Here is a 25,976-nt window from a genome sequence, read left to right as displayed (position 1 = left end):
AAGTCGACTTCAAGGCCCCTTAGCTTAGCCTGACGAGGCAGCAGATAAAACCAGCTGGGCAGCAGGAGTCAGCGGCTGGAGTTAATTTCCACAGGGTCAGGCCGTCCTGACCCCAGCCGTTTTCAGTGTGGCCTGGGGTGTCGACTCGCTCTGCGTGGCCACCTTGGCGCTCAGGTCCCCGCAGCGGCCAGGTGGGACATGAGACCTGCAGAAGCCCAGCCTCCTTCCCCACGGGGCTGCTGGTGGAAGGTGCTCCCCACCCCACGAGCGGAGAAAGAACTGGGGCGGGTGCTCGCTTCCCATCTGTATCAGAAAGAGGCCGGATGTGGCCGCGTCCTCTGGTTCCCCAGACAAGCCGAAAGTCTGGATTGTGTTTTAAAGTGAGATTTGCCGATATTTAATCTCTGCGGTCTAGACAGGGGGTCCTCAATGTCAGCACCCCGCCGTGACCCACTGCAGCGTCTGTGTGGGGTCCTCCTGTGTGTGTGGGGGGGGGAGGTCTTTAGCAGCATGCCTGGCTCTACCCACCGGATGCCAGTAGCACTCCACCCCTCAAGGTGTGACAACCAAAGGTGTCTCCAGATATTGCCAATGTCCCCTGAGGCCAAAATCACCCCGGGCTGAGAACTGGGTATTTAGACTGGGAGTCTTCATTTTGTCTTCGTTTTGTGAAATCTGTAACCAACCAACCAAAGACCCACAGATGTGTTATGTGTCAGTCAGCTGAACCCAGAAATGCGTGGGGCTCAGAGGCCCCCTGAAGCACTCAGCCAGCCACGGTGCCCGTCCCCTCCGCCTCCGTCACACCTGAACCACCTTCAGCACCACCTGGGCCTCGTACCTGAACCTGGCCAGCTGCGGGCAAACCCCGGGCGCTGACCAGCTTTGGGAAGTTGCTTCCTATGGAAACGTTTGCTCCCACCTTGGTGAGGACATGCACGCCTCAGCTCCGTGCAGACCCTCAGGCGGGGCTGTGACAGATTCTGTGAAGTAGACAGAATGCTGTTCGGCCACCAGGGGAGGCCGCGCCCCCTCCAGCCCGTGGGGCAGGTGGTGGTCAGCAGCCAACCTGCGGGACCCGAGTCCTGGCTTACGCGTGTGATAACACTGCTCCCAGGGCTGACCCCACTGTGTGGCAGGGGTGTGGGCACTCAGAGGACGGTCCCCACATCATCTCTATCAATTTTGCCCGTTAGTGGAAACAGCAGTGGCGCCCTCTCCTGCCACTTCCAAAGGACCCTCCGTCGGGGGACCCACTCTCACTCATGGGCTCGCTCTGAGCCCCGCAGGTCCGGGGCGGGCAGGTTGATGGCGCTGCCTGGTGGTCCACCCTGCCCGGGCGTGGATTCCAGCAGCTGGTCCCCTCCAATGGCAGACGGTTTGGTGAAGCTTTAAATTAGGCGAAAGCCTGCAGAATGGCTGAAAGGCTTTATTTGCAAAGGGTTTGCTGGGCTCTTCTGTGCACATTTGTGTCAACAATGAAAAATTACATCACTAACGGCCAAATCAAATACCCCAGTTTTGTCAGGATTCCCAGATGTGATGTGCAGAGCTCGGAGCCCCTCATAAATTCCCTGTCGCTTCCTCCCCGAAAGGCGCCTGGATGTTCTTCCCGACAGGCAGGCGCTGGCTTGGCTGGGGTGGTGGAGTCCCTCTGTTCCCCTGGGGCAGAAAGCAAGTCCCCCACCCCACCCCACCCCGGGCCCGCACCTGGGGGGGGCTGGCGGAGGAAGGAGCAGCCCAACTCATTCTCAGATGGCTTTTGTTCTCTGAAAAACCTTCTCACATGAGCTGCTCCCCCAGCTCCACAGCGGGGGTCCCAGGACCCTATCTCAGAGCTGGGCAGGTGGGTCTTAAATGATGATGGCGTGGCTGGCATGCTGCCTTCAGATTTGTGCTGATTGGAGGAGGTGCGGAAGGGTCAGGGGGTAGTGGGGGATCCAAAGACCACACCCACCCACCCTGAGCACCCCCCCACACACACAGCTCTGACAATCGGCAAAAACCCAGTTGTCCTTGTTGGCGGGAGACCCACTTCTCTCAACAGTAACACGTGTGGACACAGGTTTTGCAACTGCAATGAGTCGGGAGGACATGTGGTAAAAGCACGGAATCCCAGGAGCAGAGGAAGCTGAGTCACAGTGCAGACCCCCGGGAGGAAGGACAGACAGGTGGTCGGAGCTGCCGGAAGAGAAGTCAGCCAGCCCCTCGGAGCCCACTTCCCCCCAGGTCCCCATAAAGCACTCCCACTCCCTGACCTTCAGAAAACGCGTGGCTAACGTGTCCTCTGTGTGCCGTGCGCACACTCGCGAACGAACAGTAACCTTCAGCAGCACCTGCCTCTGGCCCGAGCCTCGCCGACCCCACCCGTCTCTGCCACCTGTGCTCCGCGCACAGTCTCCGAGTCCCCCAGCCGCTCCCCTTCAGAACACCCTGGCCGTCTGCGTTCCAACCGGCTGGCCGAGGAAGTCACTGGACGAGTGCCCGTCAGTGCCGTGCTCCCCCTTTCAGCCCCATCCTCGGGTCTCTGGCGGCGCTCTGTGTGCAGGGGCAGCGGAGGGTCGGAGGTTAAACATGTAATTCTCAGGACGCAGCAAGCTGGAAAAAAGGGCAACCCAGTGAAAAGGAGATGTGTATTAGAGGTCCTCGCGTGGTCTGTCACGGTGCGTAACGGTGCTGATGTACGCCAGGGCCCAGGGGACTACTTCTCACTGACAGGATGGTGGCTGATGGGGTGGGCGTGTCATTCCCCAGGAGAGGTGGTTTTCTGTGGATAACACCCAAAATGGCACCACCTTCCATCAGAGAGTCCACTCACAACCATGCGAGTCCAGATAGTTCGTTCCATGTGGCAATGGCTGTCATTGCCACATGGGCTGAAATGCTGGGACGTGGGGTGAGTGAGACGGGTTCTCTACAACATGGAGCCCGTGCCCTGCCTACAAATGGTGTTTTGTGTAGGTCAGTGGCAGGAGTCCAGAAAGGGGCCAGGCTGCCGGGGACCCCAACATCAGGCCAAGGTTACCCCACAGTTCCGTGGCTCAGGAATTCGGGGGTGGCTTGCTGGGCGGTTCTGGACGAGGCCGCTCACATGGTTGCAGTCCAGCTGACCTCCCGAAGGCTTGGCCGGGCTCAGGGAAGAGCTTCCAGCATGGCTCACCCTCTCGGCCGTTGGCAGGAGGCCGCAGTTCTGTCCGTGTGAACGCTCCACAGGGCTGCTTGGGCATCCTCACAGCATGGCGGCTGGTCCCCCTAAGTGAGCCACCCAAGACAGAGCAGGTGGGAGCCACAATATGCTTATGTGCCACCTCAGAAGTCATGCATGGTCGTTTCTGTCCTACTTCTAGCGGTCACACAGGTCAGCGCTATTCAGTGCAGGAGGAGGCCCCTGGGCGTAAATAGGAGGTGACGACTAGCTCAGGACTGAGTGAGCAGGTGCTCAGGCCTGCGGCCCAGGACACACCTGGCTGGGCCACCTGCTCCCCTGGGCAGCAGAGCAGGCTGCCACCGTGGATCAGTGGAATTGGAGTCACGAGGGTGTGTCTGCCAGCGTGGCCCTGGGGACAGCTAGGGTGGGAGATTCTCCTTTGCTCTCACACCTCCCCTGGGGGTGCCGACCGCACTCCTTGGTTCCTGTAATCTCCCAGAGCCCATAGTTTATGTGAGCGTCACTCTCGGTGTTGTGCATTCTATGGGTTTGGACAAATGCATAATGACGTACCCTCCGTTACAGTGTCATACGGAGTGTTTTCACTGCCCTAAAAATCCCCTGCGCTCCACTGATTCATCCCTCCCGTCCCCTTTGCCACCGATGAGTGGGCCGTATTGTGTGGGTCTGTTCCTGGGCTCTCCGGTCTGTCCGCTGCTCTGTCTGCCTGTCCTTTCCCCAGCACTCGGTGTCTCGGTTACTGCAGCTCTGGACTGAGTCCTGAGGCCAGTGGCTCAGTCCTCTGTTCTTTTTTATTACTTAGCTGACTATTGTGAGTCTTTCACGTCTCCACACAAACTTTAGAATCAGTTTGTTGATACCCGTAAGATAACTTGCTGGGATTTTTATTGGAATTGCGTTGAGCCTATAGATCAAGCTGAGACAAAATGACATCTTAACACTATTAAGTCTTCTTATCTGTAAACATGGAATATTCTCCATTTATTTAGTTCTTCTTTGATTTCATTCATCAGAGTTTTCCTCATATGTATCTTGTACATATTTTGTTAGATTTATACCTAAGTATTCATTTTGGGTGCTGATATCCATGGCATTGGGTTTTTAACTTCAAATTCTACGTGTTCCTTTCTGGTATGTGGGAAAGCGATTGAGTTTTATATATTACCCTTATATCCTGCAACCTTGCTGTAATTGCTTACTAGTTCCAGGAGGGAATTTTTATTGATTCTTTCATATTTCTATATCGACAATTACGTTATCTGCAAACAAAGACAGTTTTATTTCTTTCTTTCGAATTTGTGTCCCTTTATTTCCTTTTCTTGCCTTATTGCGTTAGGAAGGACTTCCACTACGGTGTTGAAAAGCAGTGGTGAGAGAGGCCACCCTTGTCATGTCCCTGATCTTAGTAAGAAAGCTTCAAGTTTCTAACCATTAAGTATGTTAGTAGCTCTAGGTTTTTTGTGTGTTTTGGGGGGGAGTTTTTAAAGATTTTTATTGGGGAATTGGGGGAGGGAACAGCATTGGGGAATCAGGGAAGAGGAACAGACAAGTTACTGTCCTTTTGTTCTTCAGTCTAGTTGTGGAGGACGTTGCTTCACTGGCCCATGTTGGTATTATCATTGCGCTCTTCCCGGATGAGGCAGTCACTCTCCCAGCCATTAGATGGCCGCTCACGCTGGCTGCTGGCTACACACAGTAGCCCATGGCAACCCACTGCCACAGGGGCTACAGCCTACGCCGTCGCCGGCGACTCACGGCAACCCAGCTCCAGGTTGAGCTGTTGTTCAGCATCTTAGCTGTGGAGGGCAGTGTCACTGGCCCTCATATGTGGGATCTGAACCGGGGCCCTCTGGCGTCCCAAGCCAGTTCTTAACCAGTGCGCCACTCGGCCGGCCCAAGTAGCTCTAGGTTTTTTGTAGATAGCCTTTATCAAGTTGAGAAAGGTCCCCTCTATTCCTAGTTTACAGTGTTTTTATCATGAATGTGTGTTGGATTTTGTCAAATGCTTTTTCTATTGACATTTTCATGTGATTTTTCTTTTTAAGTCTGTTGATGTGATGGACTGCATTGATTTTCAAATATCGAACCAGCCGTGATAAACCCACTTAGTCGTGGTGTACAATTTTTTTCTACATTGATGGAGTTGATTTGCTAATACTTGGCTGAGGATTTTTGCATCTATGTTTGGGAGTGTTCATTTTTATCCCAAACCAGACATGCTGAACACGCAACTGACCCAGACTCACCTCCCCGCGCCCAGTCCACTAGGAGCTTGGCTTCCCTGCGTCCTAACTGGGTTGGAATACCACCACCTCTTCTCTCCCTTGGCATGGGTCGAAGCCACCATCGTCCCCCACCAGGGTGACAGCAGTGTCCACCCTCCTGCCACAGCCAGGTGGCCTATTGTTTCCTGCCTGTCACCCTGGGCACACAGCTGCGTTGCTCCTTGTCGGGGCACCTCCTGTCCCAGCGTCCACGCTGCCCTTGCAGGTCTTCCTCTGCCTGGAGAGAGCTGCTCCCTGGGTGTTGTCAGCCCACCCCTCCCCATCCTTTGAGTCTCTGAAATGTCGCCTCCCCCAGGAAGCCCCCCGGCACCCTCCAGCTGAGGTACCCTCTTTCTCCACCCTGGCTGCACGGCTCTGTTCTCCCCTCGCCTGGGCAGTGCCACCTTTGCTGTGGGCGTTTCTCAGGGTGGGATTAAGATGGACTCCAGACTCAGAAAGTTTGTTACAGATCAGGACCAGAGAAGCACAAAAACCAAGAGTGAGCATCTGGGCATTTGCAGCAATGCCCTGCCCACGATCCTTTCTCAGGCATTTATTTTTATTGTATTTCACAAAAGTGTCAGCATGTGATGGAGGCTGGACTGAAAAACCCAACGCTGGTCTTCCAGCGGAGTGGACTGGGCAGCAGGTGGGGGCCTTGCTCAGGGCCTGCCTTCTCCCTAAGCACAGGCGCCACAGGGCAGGCGAGCGGGGCTGGCATCATGCCCAGCGCCGGGCCTGGCTCGTAAGCCGGTGCTCAGACAACATGTGGAGGAGATGGGTCTGAGTTAACAGAGAACCCCGGAGCCCTGCTCTCCACCTCCCGTCACCACGGCACCTGGATGACATGGCCAGCCGCCCGACTTCTGAGCTCCGAGCACGCCTGCCCCGCTCTCCCGGGGGTGGGAGCAAAGGCGTGAGGCGGCGGCCAGGCCGGCCGCTGCCAGCACAGCTGCTGTCTGCGTGTTCACTCGCGGCTGTCAGCATCGTCACACGTGCTCCTTTCTAATGACTTTTCATTGCCAGTTACTCGCGAGGTGAAACAAGGAGCATGGAGAGCTGGCCCCACAGTTTCTCAAGATAATGGGGGCCAAAGGGCGCAGGGCACGGAAACGTCGCAATGTCCCCCCTAGATGCTCACAGAGCCCAAAATCGCGGATGCAGCCAGGAGGGGGGGGGGGCTTTTTCTGTTTCCTGTTTCTTTTTTTCACAGATGGCACAAGCTAATTATTCTCATTTGTGTAGCCCCTTACACCTCTGTAGATTTTTTTTCAAAATGTTAGAAAACAGATGATCACGTCTGTTTTTGTAGTTGTGCGAGAATTTTTTCATTAACAGGATCGGGCAGGACCATCTGTGTATTTAGTGAAGTTTGCCACCAGCAGCGAGTTTAAAACTTTGAAGCAATAGCCAGCAGGATGTCACTCACCTGTCCCCCGGCGTCTGCCTGGGCGGGACCCGAGATGCACAGGCCAGAAGGCCGCGTTGGGTGTGCCTCCCACAGCCCCCAGTGCTGACCCGGTCAGCTCGCCTTGACTCGGAGGTTTCCCCCAGCCCACACTCATAATAAGCCAGCCGGAGAACTTTCCAGGAAAATCAGTGGCCACAAGTCTCTCTGCTGCCAGCTGGCTGTGTGACCTCAGATGAGTCAGCTCACCTCTCTGAGCCTCAGCTTCCTGGAGCAGTCGCAGCTGATAGCTCTCGGGGCTCCTGGTCCTAGGAAGTGGTGGTGGGGAGGGTCAGACACCATGGAAGGTTCCAGAGAATGAACCACAGCGCAGGAAATCTGCGGCCACGCCAGGCCTCCATCTCCCTGCAGCTCCTGAGCCATCTCTCCTGGGGGAGGGCACCCCTCCCCTCCTGTAGCTCCAAATGTGTGTTTATGCAATTCGTAATCAAAGCAATGCAAATTGATGAGCAGGGACATGTTGCCACATGAGCAGCCAGAGAGCTTCATTCGCCTCACAGGTGCTGACGTAGTGCTGCAGGTATGGGGGCAGACAGGGCACTGAACGCTCACTCATTCGCTCAACAAACGCTGACTGAGCACCCCCTGTGCACATGCTCGGCACTGCTCTAGGGAGCCGGGGGTTGTGGAGACCAAGACGGCAGACCTGCCTCGGGGAGCGTGCCACCCGTCCCTCTGTGTGACAGAAGACAAGGAGTGGCTTAAACAACGTAAACTGACAGCCTTACAGACCTGAGGTCAGAAGGCCAAAGTAAGTCTGCAGTCACGGTGTGGGCAGGGCGGGCTCCTTCTGGAGACCTGGGGAGGACCCTCACCAGGCCTTTTCCAGCTTCGAGAGGTGCCCACACTCCTGGGCTCACGGCGCCTCCCTCCACCTTCAAAGCCAGCGCGTAGCGTCTTCCCGTCTGTCCAACCTGTGCAGCCCTTGTCTCATGTTCTTCTCCGACTCTGACCTCCTGCCTCTCGTTTATAAGGACCTTGTGATTCCACTAGGCCCGCCCAGAATCCAGGGTCATCCCCCATCTCAAGGTCCTTAACTTCACCACGTCTACAAAGACCCTTGCACCGTGTGAGGTGACGTAGTCCAGATTCTGGGATTAGGCTGTGGACACCTTGAGGGGCCATTAGATTGTCTACAATGGAGGGAGACAACCCACCCGCAGGATTGTGTGGTGCTGTGTCATGCAGACGTGTGCTGGGCCAGAAAATGCCGCAAGATCCCGGATGGCGGATGGCGGGTGAGGACAGGGGTGAGGGGGTCAGGAGAGGTGTCTGCGGGAGTGGTGTTTCGCCTGCCGGGAGGAGGGAGGGAACCAGCCATGGAGACATGGGGAGCGGTCACTGGGAGCCTTTGACAAAGATGTGCGCCCCACAGTTGGGGGGGGGGCGTCCACAGGAGGAGACAAGTGATGGGCAGACCCAGGGCTGAAAGAGACACAGAGGTGCCGAGTGCAGGGGCCGAGATGGGAGGGGCTTGAGATGCACGGTGGGCTGGACAGGCCGGGCGGGCAGGCCCTGGCTGGGGAGCACTGACCCGGAGCAGGCACGGAGCTGGCCGGCCGCCCTGGAGGCCTGGACCAGGGCAGGAGGGCAGTCCAAGGTGGCGTGCTAGGGTCCGGCCTTGTCTTGCAGGAGGCAGGAACCAGCCCCCTTCTCCTCCCCTTCTCCCCCCACCCCCTCCTCGCCAGCTTAAAGCCTGTGTCAGATGCCCGCTTTTGCAGAAAACAATCGTGCCAGTCCATCCCTGGCCCTACAGAGCGTCCGGTCCCAGCGACAGACCCGTCACCACAAGGCAGGGTCTGAGGGGTCAGACGGCAGCATGAGTGAAAGACCATGAGACCGGGGGAGCAGGCGGGGTGGCCCCAGTCCCGGGCGTGCACGCCCTCTGTGCTGGGTGCCGGCGGAGGGCACTGACGGGACCGGGGGCGCTCAGCCCATGGCCACCAAGACAGCGAACCCCCTTTGCTTCCCACGCGGTGATGGCGCCAGGATTCCTTGTTGAAGAGGCGGGAAGTCATGTCTTTTAATGTTAATGAACGACTGGACACAGAGCAGAGCCTTCCCTGGCTCCGCAGGCGTGGCCCTGGGCCTGGGCCTGGGCAACTGAGGGCAGGAGACGGACGCGGGGAGGCTCCGTGCAGCCAGGGTCAGTGGGCAGAGCTGTTCCCGCGCGTGGCCAGCCCTGGCTCCGTTTCCTCAGCCTGACGTTTCTAAAGAGCCTGCTCGCTCCACTGTCAGGGCAGATGCACAGAAATATGCAAAAAAAAATATATATATATATATATATATGTATATATGTGCTTTGACAATGTGTTCTGCACAACCTGACACTGCGGCCCGCGACCCAGGCCCTGGACACTGGCCGGTCGAGACGTGCGCGACACACGGCTTTAGGGTGCATTCTAGAATGCTGAGCTTGGGAGGGCGACCTGTCACCCAGAAGGAAGACAAGTGCTGAGCAGGTGGGCGGGGAAGACCCACCCAGACCTCAGGAAGGGGCGGCGGCGAGAGCCGAGCCACTGGGGCCCTGCCGCCTGCCCGAGCCTTCCTAGGGCACCACCAACCCGCCCCTGCCCCAAATCCTTCGTCCCTTTCCCTAAGGACAAGCCATGTTCACACCCCAGTTCTTCCCAGAAAGGCAGGACCCTGGAAACACAGCCCCTCTGGGTGTTTGAGGAGACAACTCAGGTGGGACAAAGGAAGGCTCCCCTCTGGGTGTAGACACCCCAACTCCACATTGGACCCTCCGTTGGGGACAGTGCCTGGGCTGCCTCACCCAGTCCTGGCTACAGTGTGACCACTGCCCTATAGGGCACAGATCCCCCTCTGCACCCCCGGGGAGAAGTAAGTCACTTGCACGGGTGTCGTAAGTGACCCAGTAGCTTAATCAGACACTCACATTAATCACACAAAAGGTCGGTGCCAAGCATTGCGTGACTCTGCCTGTCCAGTTCAGACTGACGGTCTGGGGTGCCGGAACCCAGCCCTGGGGTCACGTGCCTTCTGCTGCCCCCACAGCCACGGCACTGCAGCTGGAGGGGACATGGCACCACCAGTGCTGGGGCTTCTGGCAGCCGCTGTCCCTCTCGGGGACTTTATTATTTACCATGTTACCATTCCCAGAGGGTTGGTTAGTGGGTGAGGCGACGGATGCCATTGGGACTCACCTGGTCCCCATCTGGGCCCTGGACCAGACGACCACCGCGGGCAGCAGTCACAAGTGGCCTCACGTCCGACGAGACCTGTGTGGAGAAGGGCCCTCCATGGCCAGTGCCGCCAAAGCCACGACCAGAATCATATCCATGCTCTTAATGCAGCCAAATGGCTGTGACGGCCACATGTCGTGGGGTACCTCAGTGGGCTCTAATCAGAGATTTTCCTTTTTTTTTTTTTTTTTTAAGTTTTGGCAATTTTTGTTTGCTGCTAACACAGAGCAAGGCGCAGCCCCCTGCCTGGTGCTTGGACGTGAGGGAGCATTTTCGAGCCTGCAGCCGCGTGGCAGAACCTTCCGAGGTACCAGCCAGTCAGCCGGGGAGGCCCTTTAGGATTTTATTCCTTGCTTTAAAAACACAAGCTGTTTTTCCCCCGGAAGAGCCTGTAATGTGCGAAAACATTAGGGATATTGCAAAATGGTTGCGTGGAATAACTGTGGAAATATTTCACCAAAGCATTAACCTCCGCTGCCTTCTCTCCCCTCCCAACCCAGAGAGAGATAATTTCTCCGCATCTTTATCGCGCTCCTCCGCATAATTGCTGCTTTAAATCACAAAAGCTTTTAGAGTCATGAATGCAGAATGCACAGAGCTGTACTTAGACTGTGCTCACCTACAAAGCCCAACCCAGTCCCCCCAGAAGAGAGGCAATGGGAACCGGGAACGCGAGGAAGCAGCCTTTACGAGCACCTGTTAACGTGGTGACAAGCCAGGCCTGTGTCCCCAACTCTTTTGCTCTTTTAGTCTGAAGAATGGGTAATTCCTGGGAGTTTGTGTTTCGCTCGGCATTGTTTTTTAAATTAAGATACACTGTCAGCCCTGCCGGCTGAGATAAAGCCCAGGCTGATGGGGAAGCACCTTTTTTTTTTTTTTTCAAAAGGAAGAAGGGTGATAAGACATCACCCTGTGGTTTCCTGTAGAGTTGAGAAATCAAGAAGGTCCGGCTTTGCATCCGGCTGTTGTCAAAGTCAGTGTCTTCATTCGTTTAACCGCCTTTTGTTTCTGGGTCACAGAAGACAAGGCAGGGAGCGGAGGGCCGGGCCGGGGTGGGACATGCACTGACGTCAGGCCCCAGCTCCCTTCTGCCCCAGGAGCTCACGGCGTTTTCGTGTCCCTGGAGCCTGTAAATCCCGGTGCTGTGCTGGGCATCTTCTCGGCCTCATGGCAATTAATTACCACAAACACCCTCCCAGTAGAGGTTATTTCCACTTGACCATTAGCTCGGCATCTCCGTCCTGGCGATGAAGCGTACATCTGACTGTGGGCTGCAGGCTCACACCTCGGGGCCGTAGGGTCGTCGTGCCAGCTCAGATATGATGTTCAGAGAGCTTTACGAGCTCTCCAAGGCCACAGCTCAGCCCGCTGGCTCCCAGGCCTCAGCTCTTGGCAAGGCAGCACGCTGCATTCATTTGCACCTGTCATGGCTGGTGCACGTAGTAGGCGCTGCTCACATAGTAGGGGCTCAGTGAGATGGACTGAAGCCTCCTGCACAGTCTTTCTCTTTTCAGCAGCTAGAAGAGATTAATCTTTCTCTGAGAGATGCCTTTTCTTTCCAAGGGAAGTCCAGAGCCTTCTTTCACCGTCTTCTAATGAGCCTTTGGCAGGAGCAAGGCCTACGGGGGGCAGATGGAGTTTGGCGGGGTGGGTTTGGCTAGCTGGGCGGGACAGCCGCCTCCAGGTCAAAAGCTTGGGCAGGCATGGGTGATGCCAGCGGCTCTTCCTGCCTCCAGGCCTCCCAGTTCTCATTGTCTAAATCACTCCTGGTTCATTGACCTTTCTGCAAATTTTAATTTACACTGAGGCATAAGATGTCATATAATTTTTATACATCTGGCTGAGCTTTTTTGCCGTTAGATTAAAAAACAATTCTTTATCAAGATTTCATGTCAAACTTGTTCAAGGGATAATTACCTCGGGATAATCGCTTCGTCTGCATAACGCTCCCTGCACAGGGCACCCGTCAGCACCAAATGCTGTGTTTCTCCAGACAGGAGTGCTGGTGAGGACTGGGGGCCGGCTCGAGGACCGTGTGAGGCCGGGACCCACGGCCTCCAAAGTGACCCCGTCAAATGGCTGTTGTCCCTGCGGGGTTAAGCCACCAACGTTTAGCTCCGGTGGGGGGATCTTCAGAGACAACCCTGCAAGACCCAGCCCAGCACACAGCTCTCCCCATGTTGGGGCTTAATGGCCGTCATCTCCATTGGCCTCCATCAGAGAATGGGGCTGTGGGGTATCTTTTCTGCTCAAGGAGAAACAGGTAGAAGCATCACAACCTCCACGCTGAGGGACCTCCCTGTCTCACAGGACAGGGAACAAACCAAAAGGACAGAGAGACTCGGGGAGCCTTTGCAGGACGCACACTGACACGTGCGCCCCAGGCTGAGGTGATGTGGCAGCTGATGTGGAGGCGTCCATGGAGACCGTCTCTTCAGAGGCAGCACTTGCTCTGGGCGTTGATCTTTCTAAGTGCCATTGGACTAGGGCAGGAAAGAACTCATAGTCCGAACATGCGGTGATGCCTCTAAAAGTGGTGGCAGGTCCGTGAGGGAACAGCAGAGGAGACCATGATGTGGTGTGACACGCACGCAAGCCGCCAGCGCGAACGTTTATTGCTACGGGCGTATTAACAGTGCTGCAGTGCCTCTCCCCATTCTCTCGGGCACGGGGTAGGATGGCACCTCCTCACTCTTGGGGCTGGACCGCGTGATCTGGCCAGAAAGTGGGGGCAGAGGCAGGGCGTGTCCCTCCTGGGCGGAGGCCCCTGTTCCCCACCACGGGGTGGTCCTCGCCCCGGCAGTGGCGGCAGCAGCCCGAGGGCTCACGGTACAGCCACCCCGCCAGCCCACAATGCCGTGTCCCATGATTTGGGGACTGTCTGTTACTCAGCGTAACCCAGCCTCATGCTGACTGATACACGCTGAATCCAGCGTTTGGATTCAACCATTTTAGGGCTCACAGGTCCCCTCACCCTCACAGGACTCTCCAGACCCTTTAGTGGCGTCGTGGGCACTGGAACTTTTTGAGAGAGAGATGATGTGCTCAGTTGTCACTTAGGTGAGACCGTGTTCCCGCCCCCTCCCCCACGCCACCCATGAAGAGTGTGGCAGCTTCTTCTGTGCTCTTTAGAAACATGGTTTGGATCAGGAACAACCGAACCGACCGCAGGGACTTCGCCCCCCTTGGGGATGGATGGCTCTCGGCGGAGGAAGGGGACGCCACCACAAGACAGTTAGACAGAGGAATGGTGCATTTCCTGTCCGCGTCGGAGGAGATTTCTCTCCTCACCACCGAGCCTTCCTAGTCCCAGCCTGGTAAACACGTCCCCACATCGTAGATGATCGCAGAGCCCAGACGTGTGTCGGGCGAGCATCGCGTGGAGCCCCATTTTCTGTGAAGACCTCCCCCGCCATGCCTCCCCAGGGCCTCAAGCAGCCCCAGGTGGACCCTGTGTCTCTGTGGGGCTGTTCCCCTCACTGAGGGCGTCTTAGCGCAGTTGGGTTATCTCCTGCCCCCACCCCGGCAGATCCGCGCCCCACGCTTACACCTGGATACCTCCCGGGGCCCTGGGACCACTCAGGCCCCTTCCTGGGGCTCTCCTGAGACCGTGTACCGTGGCGTCCCCAGCACGGCGCCCATTTTCAGTGTGTGTGTGAGAGAGAGTGTGAGTGTGTGTGCAGCGTGCATTCCCTCCCCTGTGCTATGAGGTTCCGGAGAGTGTGTGCACGTCGCCCAAGGCCATCCTGCCCCACCGCACCCCGAGCCTCGGGGCAGGCTGCACACACCACATGTGTCCATCCTTGGTTTACAGGCACCCCAATGGCTGCTCATCTCAAGGGGTCCCCAATATCTCAAATCCAAGCGTGCCATGAACGTGCCCACACCAACAGCTCTGCCGAGGGAGACCCAGGGAGAGGTTGCCGGGCAGTCAGTGTGGCTGAGAGTCGGGAGAAAATGTGTTTGCGTTTCCTGAGTCCTTTTCTTTACTTTAGAAAAACGGTTGCCGGCCACCCCGAGTGTGTTGACAGAGGGAGCAGCTGGTAAAGTTCAGGGTCGTGTTTGGATTCCGCCCCAGCAAACTGACACTAAAGCTGTGCCAGGCAGGGGGGCTGCCAGCTGCCAGAGGCCCCGGAGCCAGCACAGGGGGCAGGGGGTCAAGGCTGCACACCATCCAGAGCACTGCCCGGAGCCATCTCAGGCCATCCCTCACACCCACAGAGAGCGTCCCCACCCCAACGTGACAGTGTGCGCCCCTGCTCATGGTGCTGGTGGCCTCAGGTCCAAGCCAGAGCAGGCCGGGCAGCGGCTTCATGGCCACCACCTTCGTACCCACCAAGTTCAGTCCCCACCAAGTTCAGTCCCCGCGTCCTTCCCAGACTCTGGTGAGAGCACCACGATCAGAACCCCGAAGACTCTAGACTGTGTGCGCTCAGAGCAGTTGGGAGGCGGCCGCAGGCTCCCAGCCTCAGGGTGCCTGCTCCACTCCTGCGAGGTCCAGGGGCGCTTGCCCGCCTGCAGCCTCCTGGGCTGTGTGCGGTCAGCGTGCCAGCCACCTTCGTGAGCAGGACGTGCTCGGACCCTCAGATCCTCCTCCTGGCTTGTACATCTGAGGTCAAGGGCAAAGGGTGACACAGGCTTTGTGTGTGTTTGTTATCCATCTAAAGAGAGAGAGCGCGGGTGAAGCATGGTTGCTGGGCCAGCGCTGTGGGGCCCGGAAGGTGACCCCTGGCTCCTGCCTGCATGTGGGTCATCTGTTCTCGGTGTGCCACCCGTCCCCACAGCTTCGGGACCAGCCGGCCACGTGCAGACCTCAGCTGAGGAGGGTCCTGTCTGCCCTCCCGAACCTTGCCAGGGCCCAAATCTCACGTTCTCCCTACATGTTTAGAACAGAGAGCTGTGAGAGGAGAAAGAACTTGTGGACGGGTGACCACAGAGCAGGGCTGCCCTTAAACCAGAGAACAATAAACAGCCCCGCTGCCCTGTGGGCAAAATGCAGCAAAATCGTTTGGACTGCCGCTCAGAAAAGAGCTTTCGCTTAAGTAACCTCCTTAGATCTAGACCTTTCGTCTGCCCACCATCCTGTATCTCCCAGCACACCTGCACCTTTGTTCTCTTGAACAAAGGACTACTAATTAGGGCTGGAACTGGGAGACATCCCTCCTGAGCTCAAGACCGGCTGACATGCCTTACACCGCAGTCCCAGGCACTGCTCCTCCGTCAGCACCTCCAGTTTTCAAAAAGTGCCATAAATATTAAATATGGGCTCAGCCTGTGGGACGGGCGGCCCCTCCCTGAGCCTGGCAGGCGGCAGATGCGCGGCTTCGCACAGGAAGGACGGTGCTGACCGGCGTCTGTGGCCGTGGACAGGGGTCTGACCGTGGGCGGAGTGGAGAAAAGTAACTCATTTATGTTCAAACTCCACACGGCAGGAAGCAGCCGGCAGGACGTTGAGGACCCAGTTACCTGGGGTCTCTGTGCTGCCCCATCCATTTCGAGGCTTCGAGGGGGCAGCTTTTGGGGGGCCTGGAACCAGCCCCACGTCGGAGGAGTGGCTCGAGCACCACCCGCTGGGCACCACACTGATAACACCCACTGACCATCCTCTGCCTCTTACCGTCATCGGCAACCCTGAACAGTGTCCATGACAAAGGGGGCAGACTGCCTCATGTCACCCCCCCCCCCCCCCCCCCCCCCCGCAGGAAGCCACTGAAGTGAAGAAAGCCCTGGGGAGAGGGATCAGCAAGGAAGATAAACCCGGGACGGCTCCTCAGAGGAGGTGCACGCAGAAGAGGGTGTCACAGGCGAGGGTAACTGTGTGTGGACACCTAGCGCATGGAGCATTTGGCCAACAGGGAGGAGACGAGCTGTCTGAGGGCCGGAGGTGCCAGTGGGCCTGCGGAGGCTGGATGGAGTGAGAACAGCCCACGTCCAGCCGGCTGTCCTCTCTGGAGGGCGTGGGCTTGTGGGCCAGGCGGCTCTGTGGTCAAGCTCTGCCTCCATCTTTGTGGCTGGGAGGTCTGAGGCCAGGGACGTTTCCCTCCCCTCTGAGGTGAGTGCCGGAACCTTCTGCTGGGCGGCTCAGACGCTGGTGGTGGTTCTGAAGGCCACACTGACACTGCCTCAGACGCCACCAAAGCTCTGTCTCTGCCTACTTTTATCAGTGCAGTGGCATCGTCGCTTAAACCTGAAGAAACGCAAACCCGCCCTGCCCGATCCTTCAGTGTTATTAGAAATTTACTTTCAGAGAACAAAGGGGCTTATTTATTTATACATTTTGTGCTAACCTCCCAGCAATCATAGAACTGTCATTTTTATCTTTGTCGGTGACAGCTGGGTGTCAGAAATGACTGAGCCACTCAGTTTGTTGCTGATTTTAATTTGTTTACCGTTGAGGTGAATGTACGCTAAAAGCAGTTTGGAATTCTCCTGTCACTGGAAAAAAGTGTGATTATTCCCTCATGGAGGGATATTTCCAGGGACCCACATCCCACTCATAACCTCGGTCACCCTCACCCACCTGAGGACCCCCGTGTGTGCAGCCCTGGGTCCCGCACACGTGCGCTGTAGGGCCAGACGGGGCGGAAACGGCTGGTTTCATCCCGTTTAAAAACATTTTTATATTAAACCCACAAGTGGGAGGTGCCGGTAACTGGGGAGATGTGTAAAGTCAAGTATTTGAGACGAGAGGGAACGCGCACATTATTTGTTATTTCAGGGCAAGCAACAATAACAGGTGAGCACAGGGGAGACTGTCTCATAAGTAACAGCGAAGAGCTTTTTTAGTTTCTAGGATAAATAGTAATTAAATCATGTAAGCTGTGACAGTGAAATTGCTTTCAAAAACCCATCCTCCCACCATAATTGCTAAGATACCCACATTTTTACAAATACCAGGTAACTTTATCTATCGTTTTTATCAGGAGAATGTGACACTGGCTGGTGCTGCCTCGTAATTTACTGCAACATTAGGTGGCACCTGCGGAAACCCACATAAGAGATGTGTGAATGCAGCCAGAGGGCTGGGCAGCTGCCTGGACGACTCTCCGCTGTGGGGTTCCTCGTGGCTGTGCTGCTGGAGCTGTCTGGAGGGGCTGGCAGCTCGGGGCCTGATTAATGTTTGGGAAGCAAAGCTATGCGCCTACTGGGCAGTGTGGGCAGACGAGCTGCCTACACTCCGTGTCCAGTTTGCCGAGGAAGCACTGTCCAAGGTCTCTGCCAGTAGCTGCTGTCCCCGACCACCCTGACGGAGCATGCGTGTGCAGTGTGGGGTTTGTGTCGCTGAGGGATGAAAGGGACCCAGGCACGCAGTGGTTTGGAGCTCTGCTCAGAACCCGTTGCCCTGCCAGGTCCCTGCACTGCCTCCTTGGGTGGGAAAACAGCTCCGTCGGGGGCTTCAAAGTCTGGTGGCAGAAGGTGTGCATGTGACCAGCGAGGGAAGGTCGCAAACGAGGGAATCGTTTTCAGGAGGGAAGTCCCCAGACCTGCGGCCACCGGACTCCAGTTGAGGTCATACAGTAACAAGGAAGCGACGCAGTGGCAGGGACACAGAACAGCTGTCTCTCAGATGTCACGGAAGTGCATGGTGGCTCTTTTTATTTCTTTTTTTCTGAGGCCGCTGTGAACTCCCCAGGGGGAGAAATAAAGCCTAAAGCCCAAGAGCTGGCGGTCAAAGCATCAGTTAGGTCTTTGTTTTCATGCTGCTCGTCTGTGGCCGGGGACCTGCTCCCTGAAATGCGCCCCGTGAGTACCGTCACTGCCTTTTGCCTGCAGGTCCTCACCCTTCTCCTCTCTTCTCTTGCAGTCAAGTTCAGCAGCTGTCTGGGGACCAAGGGGACGCAGTATGAGACCAACAGCATGGACTTCAAAGTCGGGGCAGACGGGACAGTCTTCGCCACCCGAGAACTGCAGATCCCCTCGGAGGAGGTGGCCTTCACTGTGACGGCGTGGGACCGCCAGACCGCCGAGCGATGGGATGCCATGGTGCGGCTGCTGGTGGCCCAGACCTCATCCGCACTCCCTGGACACAAGGTAAAGGGGCCGGCACGCAGCAGGCTTGGTGACTGTCCTTCGTCCCCGGGTCACTGTAGCAGAGCCTCTGCGCAGGTTCCCGATGACAGGCTGACACTTTTGCAGGCTGTGCAGGAGAGACCCTCTGCCCTGTCCACCGAGGCAGGGCCACCTCACCGCAGGTGCTCGGGGCCCCGCACTGTGGAAGGCACTGCTGTCACCATCTTGACGGCCTTAGCGATTCTTTAAACAAGGGCGCCTCACTTCCGTCTCACACTGGGCACCAGCTAATTCCCTGGCTTCTCCTGCCTGAGGCTACAGCCACCAGCTCCGGGGGCTCCCAAGGCCCGGAGGGCTGGGGAGTAAAACAAGGGTCCACTCTGGGAAAACAGGGCCTGTGTCTTGTTTTTAAACAAAGTGTAGGTGGTTTAGGTTGGAAAAGAGAAAGTGGGGGCGCGGGTGAATAGCCTCACCTTCGGTGATGAGCTGACCCCATGGGGAAGGACGTTTTGAGAGCCATGAGCCAGGCATGGAGACATGTAACAACGGCGTGCCCCAAATTGTGAGCCTCACCTTGTGGGTGACGAAAACCGTGACAAATGGCTGATTTTTCATCATTTCCTGAGTGATTATCACAAGCTACACCCTGGTGAGAAGATGTGAGCAAAGCAGGCCCTGAGGACAGCCCTGGGGACACTGTCCCCTGTGGGGGGGCCTTCCCTCCAGGTGGCATGGCAGAGGGCTGAAGGGCAGGGCCAGCTGTGCTAAGGCCACACCCTGACTGTGCACATAGTGTGCACCTTGTGAGCACAGAGTAGGGCTCCTTGAGCTTGTTGAGGGTCTCAGATCAAAGGCATGAACTGAAAATGTAACCTTTTATTAGGCATGTTAATGAAGAGATTCCTGTTGTAATTAATCCCCTGAGCCTCCATGGAAGGTGAGTGCAATTCGGCAGTCCCAGTAGAGCGCACCTCCAGCCCCAGGTTGGGCCGGACCTATTGGCAGCACAGGGGACACAGAATCCCAGTCAACACAGCCATGGGGTGACTGTGGGGCTACACACCTGAGAGCATGACAGGTGACCGTAACAGGCAGCAGCCAGCTTCTCTGCAGCCCACCAGACCCGTCCCGTGTTGTCGTCACATTAGCTTTGTTGCCGATGGTTCCGTTTCCTCTTACTTCAAACCCAAAGCTCCCTGTCCTGGCTTTCTAGGACTTCTCTTAGACCCTGTCTCGGTGATATCAACTCATCTCATCCTCACATCTCCAGAAATGGGCACTGTCACTGTCCGCACTTTATAGACGAGGAAGCTAAGCCGTGTAACCACAGCCCCTTTGCTCTATAGGAGAATCCATGTTCCGGAAAGGAGTGAAAAATGACTTTCTAGGTACAGCTGAGCCCAGCATCGTAAAGTGGCCCAGCTGCCCTGGGTTGTGGGTTTGAATCAGGGCTTCTCCAACTTACTGGCTGACGTTCTGGGATAAGGCAGAAAAATCAGTGATCTAAACATCCGTCTCAAGAAGTTATAAAAAGAACAGGAAATGAAACACAAAGTAGAAAGAAGGAGGTCGTAAAACCAAAAGGAGAAAATAATGAAATAGAAACTAATAGAAAGAATTAGCAGACGAAAGTTGGCTCTGTAAACTACTAAGCCAACGGGTCTGTGTAAGAACAAAGAAGTGGCGAATAATCCCCACCAGGAATGGAAAGAGGGTACCAGGAACGATCGCACAGATGCAGGGAGATCCTCTGAGGGTATTATGTACAATTCCTACCAACATGTTTGAAAATATACATGAAATGGATAACAGTCTAGAAATATACAGCTACCAAAACCCTAAGCAAAACATTAGCAACCTCAGATCCAGCCGTGTGTTCATAGGATAAATCGTGGCCATGTTGGTCTGTTCCAAGAATGCACGGTTGGTTTATCACGTGAAAGTTAATCCATGGAATTCAGTGTGCAGAATAAAGGGTGAAAACCAGACGACCGTCTGTCTAATGCTTGTTAAAATTTAACCTCCACTCAGGATGAAAATATTTAGCAAATTAGGAAAAGAAGGGACGATCCTTAACCTCACAGCGGGTGTCTGTGAAGAACCTCCAACGTGCTGTTGGAGTACTCAAAGCCTCCCTTGACATCAGAATTAGGAAAACGACACTCACATCACACGCCGTAGGTCCCAGCCAAAGTCAGGCAGAAAAAGAAATCAGAATAGATGGAACTAACATTATTTGTAGTTTATAGGATTGTGAATGTATCTGTAGATAAATAACGTACTGGATTTATCGAGTGAGGGTACAATGGATGTAAAAGCAATTGTACCTCTGTAGACCAGGAACGAATAGTTAGGGATTGAAATGTAAACCAGACACCAATCACAATGGCATTGAAAATGATCACATAACTAGGAACACATCTGACAAAATTGTTCAAGACCCTTCCAAATTATTGAGAACAATTAAAAAATCTTTTAGAAACGGAGGGAGGGGCCATGCTCATAACTTAGAAGGTTTAGTGTTGTGGTGTACAGTGATACTCATTCTACCCAAAGGTTTCTCCAAACGCAACACAATCCCAGCAAAAATCGCAGCATGCTCTTTGTTTGCTTGTATAGAGTAAGCCCCAGCAGAGTTTCTCAGCCTCTGCACTGTTGGCGTTTGGGGCCGTCCTGCACTATAGGATGTCTAACAGCACCTCTGGCCCTCACCCCTAGATGCCAGCAGCTTCCCACCACCCTCATTACCAAGGCTGTCTTCAATCATTGCCAAATGTGCACCAGGGGCAAAATTGCCCCCGTGGGGGAACCACTGAACTGCGATAATTAAAATGGTGCAGCTTGGGAGCAGAGATGGTCAGACGAACAAATGGAACAAAATAATAAGCCCAGAAAAAATATCTCATGTCTTAAAAAATCATCTTCATGAAGGTGTAACTTTTATACAACAAAATTCACCCACTTCACATACACAGCTTGACGAACCTTCTCACGTGCACGTGGCATAGACACTTGCCTTTTCTGCCAGAGTGGCATTCTGTGGCAGGTCAGCCGACTGCGGCTCGCAGGCCACATCCAACTGCCGCCTGCCTTTTGATGGCCTGCAAGCTAAGAATGGTTTCTACACTTTTAAATGGTTGTATAACACAGGTTGTTCCTATATTTACACCCCTGATTTCGCTCCTTGGCCTGCACTGCCTAAAATATTTAACTCTCTGACCTTATAACGAAACGTCTGCCAACTCTACTTAGAATAATGGAGAAAGGACTGTCATTCCAATAGGTGATGCTGAGCCAATGGGATACCCTTGAGTGACACGACCCCCACCCCACACCACGCCCGAAAGTCAGTTCCAGGTGGGCTGTGCGTCTAAGTGTACGAGACAAAACAAGATGGTTGAGAATGTAGGGGTGTGTTGGGGGGAAGCCTCTTACACGTGACGCAGGAAACACCAAGTGTATTGTACAGAAGAGGGTGATAGTTGGACTTTGTTAAAAATAAGAACTTCTACTCATCAGAGCTTATACTTAAGAAAGTGAGATGAGCCGGAGCATGGGGCTCAGTATTGCTGGCACTTAATGACTGAGGACGCACATCCAGAATGCACAGAGGTCTGCAGATCACCAACGTAAAGACAGATAAGCTGCCAAGAAACAGGCGAGAGATGTCATCAGGCCACCCACCAAAGAGGACAGCCTGGGTGTCGCGTGAAGACGTGGCAGCGTCAGCAGGGCCATGCAGACGACAGCTGAGAACCTACCAGAATGCCTAAACTTAGAAAGACTGGTAACACCGGATATTGGTGAGAGCGTGAGCAGTTAGACTTTTCCTGCCGACTTGGTGGGAGTGTAGGTGGTACAAGCCTTCAGACGGCGACTCGGCGTTTTTCCCTTCATGCTGAGTACTCATGCACCTGGTAAAAAGGAAAACCGTTCCTCTGCTCACACTCCACTGACACCGAAAGTGTGGCTTCTCCCGTTTTCCTGGATGCTACCTGGAGGTCCTACAGTTTAATTCCGTTCTGACACTGACTTCCCAGCAGCATCACAGACCGCACAGGTGAAGGGCTCAGTCCCACTGATCACCCCCACTTCAGACGCCAATTGCAAGTCGTGGGTCCCCAGGTCACCTGCAACGTCTGTCCAACTAGGACTACAAATCAGGGGTTCCCACGACCCCCTCCTCAGCTCGGTGATTTGCTGCGATGGTTCACAGAACTCAGCGAACCTTGCTCTCTGCCCTGCTTTTTTATAAAGGATGCGATAAGGATGAACACCCGGATGCAGAGGTGCGTAGGGTGAGCTGGAAGGGTCCCGAGTGTGGGAGCTTCTGACCCCGTGGAGTGGGGTGTGTGCCACCCTCCCTGCACACAGGGGCGTTCACCACCCCAGGGGCTCTCCAAACCCCGTGGTTGAGGGGTTTTTATGGAGGTTTCATCACGTAGGCCTGACAGTTATTAACTCAGCCTCCAGCCCCTCTACCCCCCCCCCCACAGAGTACGGGGAGTGCGTGGGGATGGGGCTGAAAGCGCCAAGCTTCTCGCCAGGCTTAGGCCTTTCTGGTGACCAGCCCTCATGCCGAAGCCACCAGGAGCCCACCAGGAACGGCCAAATTAGGACAAAAGATGCCCCTGTAAACCAGGAAATTCCAGGGGGTTAGGAGCTCGGTGTCAGGAGCAGGACGGACTCCACACGCGTGTTTTCTAGCATGTGTCACTAGCGTTAGGTACACTGCCCACTACAAGCGCACGCACACACGTGCCAGGCGCTCTGCATCTGAACGCTGATACGCCTGAAAACGGCCCACACGCTCGTCACCATCGTAGTGGGTGATTCACTGTGTAGGGTTTCGACCGTGGACTATTATACGGCAGTGAAAGCGGACAGACTCCGAGCAGGAGAAAGGACAAGAGGAACCCGCACTGACGTGCTGAGGAAAGACGGCAGAACCTGCGTGCTGTGCGATTGCCTTTGGGTAGGTCCCAGCAGTCATAGCCGGGATGGTGACCTGTGGGCTGTGTGGGCGTGAGGGACATGAGAGGGCTCACGGGGGCAGGGGTCCGTTCTGTGGTCATTCGTTTAGCTGCTCACTGATGGTTCAAGCACTTTTCTGCAGGCAGCTTCCAATTCACAATTTTAGCATATTTTTTTTAACGCACGCAGAGGGTGTCCTGGCTGGGATTGGGGAAGGTGGGGAGTTCAGATGGGCACTCAGTGAGCAAGAGTTTTTTTGGCAGAAGTTTCTAGAAACGTTTCCTCCTTCCGAGGAGCAGTTCACAGTGTTAAAAGTCCCAGGATGGGGTGGCTGATTAGCTCAGTTGGTTAGAGCTCAGGCTCATAACACCAAGGTTGCCGGTTCGATCCCCACATGGGCCACGGAGCTGTGCCCTCCACAACTAGATTGAAACAACTACTTGACTTGGAGCTGATGGGTCCTGGAAAAACACACTGTTCCCCAATTTAAAAAAAACAATGTTTAAAAAAAAAAAGTCCCAAGAAGCTCTGATGAAAGGAGCCTTGAAGCAATCCCTGGAGGACCGTGGCGTGGGGACCCCCTAATTTCCTGGCTCTGTGAGCTTCATTTCCCTGACGTCGAGGTTTCTTCCTCCCATCTGTTATTTCAGCAGCTCTCTGTGGAGTTGAACAGAACTGACAGCTTTACAGTTAGATGAACCATAAAAATTTGGCAACTTTTCTCCTTGCTTCCCTCTCCTCTCCTAGCAACTACTTAGAAGCGGGCTTTCTGTGCATCATACGAGCAGGGCTAGAATCTGGGAGAATTTTTTTTTTTGTGCAGTCTTGCAGGAAAGCTGATAGCAATTCAATTAGAAAATGCAAATGAGGTCACATATTTCCCACAGGAGTGCTGAATCGCCCCTCAGGAATATTCCGGCCTAAGAGTAAATACTGAAGATAAAGTTTCTCGCTCAGTTGTCATCTGACTGGCTGCTGTAGCACTTGGAAGTGGCAATGGGACCTGTGGGTATAGTTTGCAAAAAAGAAACTGTTGTTTATGAAACTAATATTGGGTCTTAGAGCTCACGTCAGCATTTTATGAAAGCTAAAGCTCGGCCGAGCGGCATCTCTGCGTCAGACAGGGCCCGGGGGCTAATGGGTGTTCTTTCTCGGGGCTTCTGCCTCCCCAGGTATGTGGGCTGAGTTGTGTCCCCCTAAAATTCACACGTTGAGGTTTTAAACTGCAGGACCTCGGGATGGGATGATACTTGTAAACCAGGTTGTGCAGGTGTCATTACTTAAGTCGTGGGGATGGGGACGTGTGGACACAGACACGCACAAACCGGGAGGATGCTGTGTGAAGGGGAAGACAGGGGGCAGGGTGACGCTTTATGTTGCCCCCGAAAGTGGGCGGTGAGACCCGAGCTGGGAGCCCACCCACCCGGCACCCAGACACTCGCACGCCGTCTTCAAGCAGCTGCTCAGGTCTCCAGTATCGGCGAGAACAGGGCTCACCAAGACCCCAATGCTTTAGCCCTGGGTCCACCAGCCTCCCTCCCTGCGTCCCGTGGTCCGTCACCCCCATCCTCATGGTGTGCCCCCAGCCCCACAGTCCTCCCCGCTCCATCCCCTCGAGTGTACCTCCACGGGCTCCCAGGCTGGTTACAAGTCAGTGGAAGGGAGAGGGCCTGGCTGAGAACCACTCCTGCGTCCACCTGGGAGGCCAGGCTCCTGAAGTCAGGCTGGCTGTGTGAGGACCCTCGAGTGGCCGTGACTGAGTGGCAAAGGGAGGGGTGGTATATCCATGCCTGAACCCCAACACTGTGGGTTCAGGAGCTTTAGCTGAAGAGGACCAGGCGGGGCTTCCATGCGAGGTGTTGCCTTGGAGAGGAACCAGGTCGCTTGGTGCCGCCCGGTGGTGGGGCGCGCGTCTTCAGGACATCGCACATGCCCCCTTCACCCTTTTCCAAAAGATGGCCTCAGTGCGACTGAGAAGAGCAGCTGCCCGATAATAAGCAGAAGCGTATCCCTGAGCTTGTGGGGCCGAGGCCTCTGTTTAAATGAGAGTTAGCCCAGCCTGCTCAGCAGGTCCAGACGGCACTGCCCCTCAGGGCCTTGCTCAGGCCCAGGCTGGGCTGCCTTGGGAGCTGGACATGGGTGTTTGCGTATTTACGTACACTTCTCCAGCAGGAGGCTGTTCCCTTTCCAGAGCCTGAGGCCAGGTGCACAGCCCTGTCAGCACCCCCACCCCGTGATGCTAATCACTACTAGGTCTCAATGTATCAGCAAAGCTCCCCCAAATAACTGCAGCTTTCAACTCTCTGTGGAGGTGAAGGCGCGAGCGGTTGTCGAATGGCTGAAGGTGCGTTCCCTGCTGCTTTTTCTGCACTTCCTGCAGCCCCAGGCCCCAGGGCTGACTCCCGCGCCTGGCTTCCTGCTGCTCTGGGGTGGGCAGGGGTTGCAGAGTGGAAACGGTCACTCGCAGACGGTGTTTCAGGCTACGAATGGCCTTGTAGGGGTCAGGCCTCTGCAACCAGACCAGGGTCCAAGGCCAGGCCGAAAAGCCCCAGGGAGAAAGCGTCACGTGTCATCAGTTTCCGCAGGGCTATACCCGTGAGGGTCGCTGCCCAGGGCAGCGTCTCAATGAGACTTGAAGGGGGATGAGCCGCCGAAACCCCGCAGGTGGCTTGCTGAAGACTCCTGGCAGAGTGGAGAGCAGGGGCGTGGGAAACGGGCACTGCGGACAGTGAAGGGTTGGCCGTGCCAGCCAGGCGGGGAATGGCCAGTGAGGCCTATTCTGTCTCGCTCCCGGTCGCTGAGGACCATGCCCATGAGACTGCAAGTGGGCAGCGGGGCGTCCTCTGAGGCCTCGGGCGTCCCGTGAGCCAGCAAGTTCCCATGTC

General features: G+C 55.5%; 1 protein-coding gene across 1 annotated transcript in view; it reads left to right on the top strand.

Annotated features, from left to right (window-relative positions):
- The window catches only part of CDH4 (cadherin 4), a 465,478-nt gene that overhangs the window by 320,431 nt on the left and 119,071 nt on the right, over positions 1 to 25,976 (top strand). Inside the window, exons 3-4 of the mRNA XM_019637155.1 lie at positions 17,912 to 18,138; positions 19,095 to 19,100. Of these exons, the coding sequence (XP_019492700.1) occupies positions 17,912 to 18,138; positions 19,095 to 19,100 (233 nt within the window). The remainder of the gene's footprint in view (positions 1 to 17,911; positions 18,139 to 19,094; positions 19,101 to 25,976) is intronic.

The sequence above is a fragment of the Hipposideros armiger genome, unplaced genomic scaffold (genome assembly GCF_001890085.2).
Source record: "Hipposideros armiger isolate ML-2016 unplaced genomic scaffold, ASM189008v1 scaffold_32, whole genome shotgun sequence".
NCBI lineage: Eukaryota > Metazoa > Chordata > Mammalia > Chiroptera > Hipposideridae > Hipposideros > Hipposideros armiger.
This window is presented reverse-complemented; position numbering and strand designations above follow the sequence as displayed.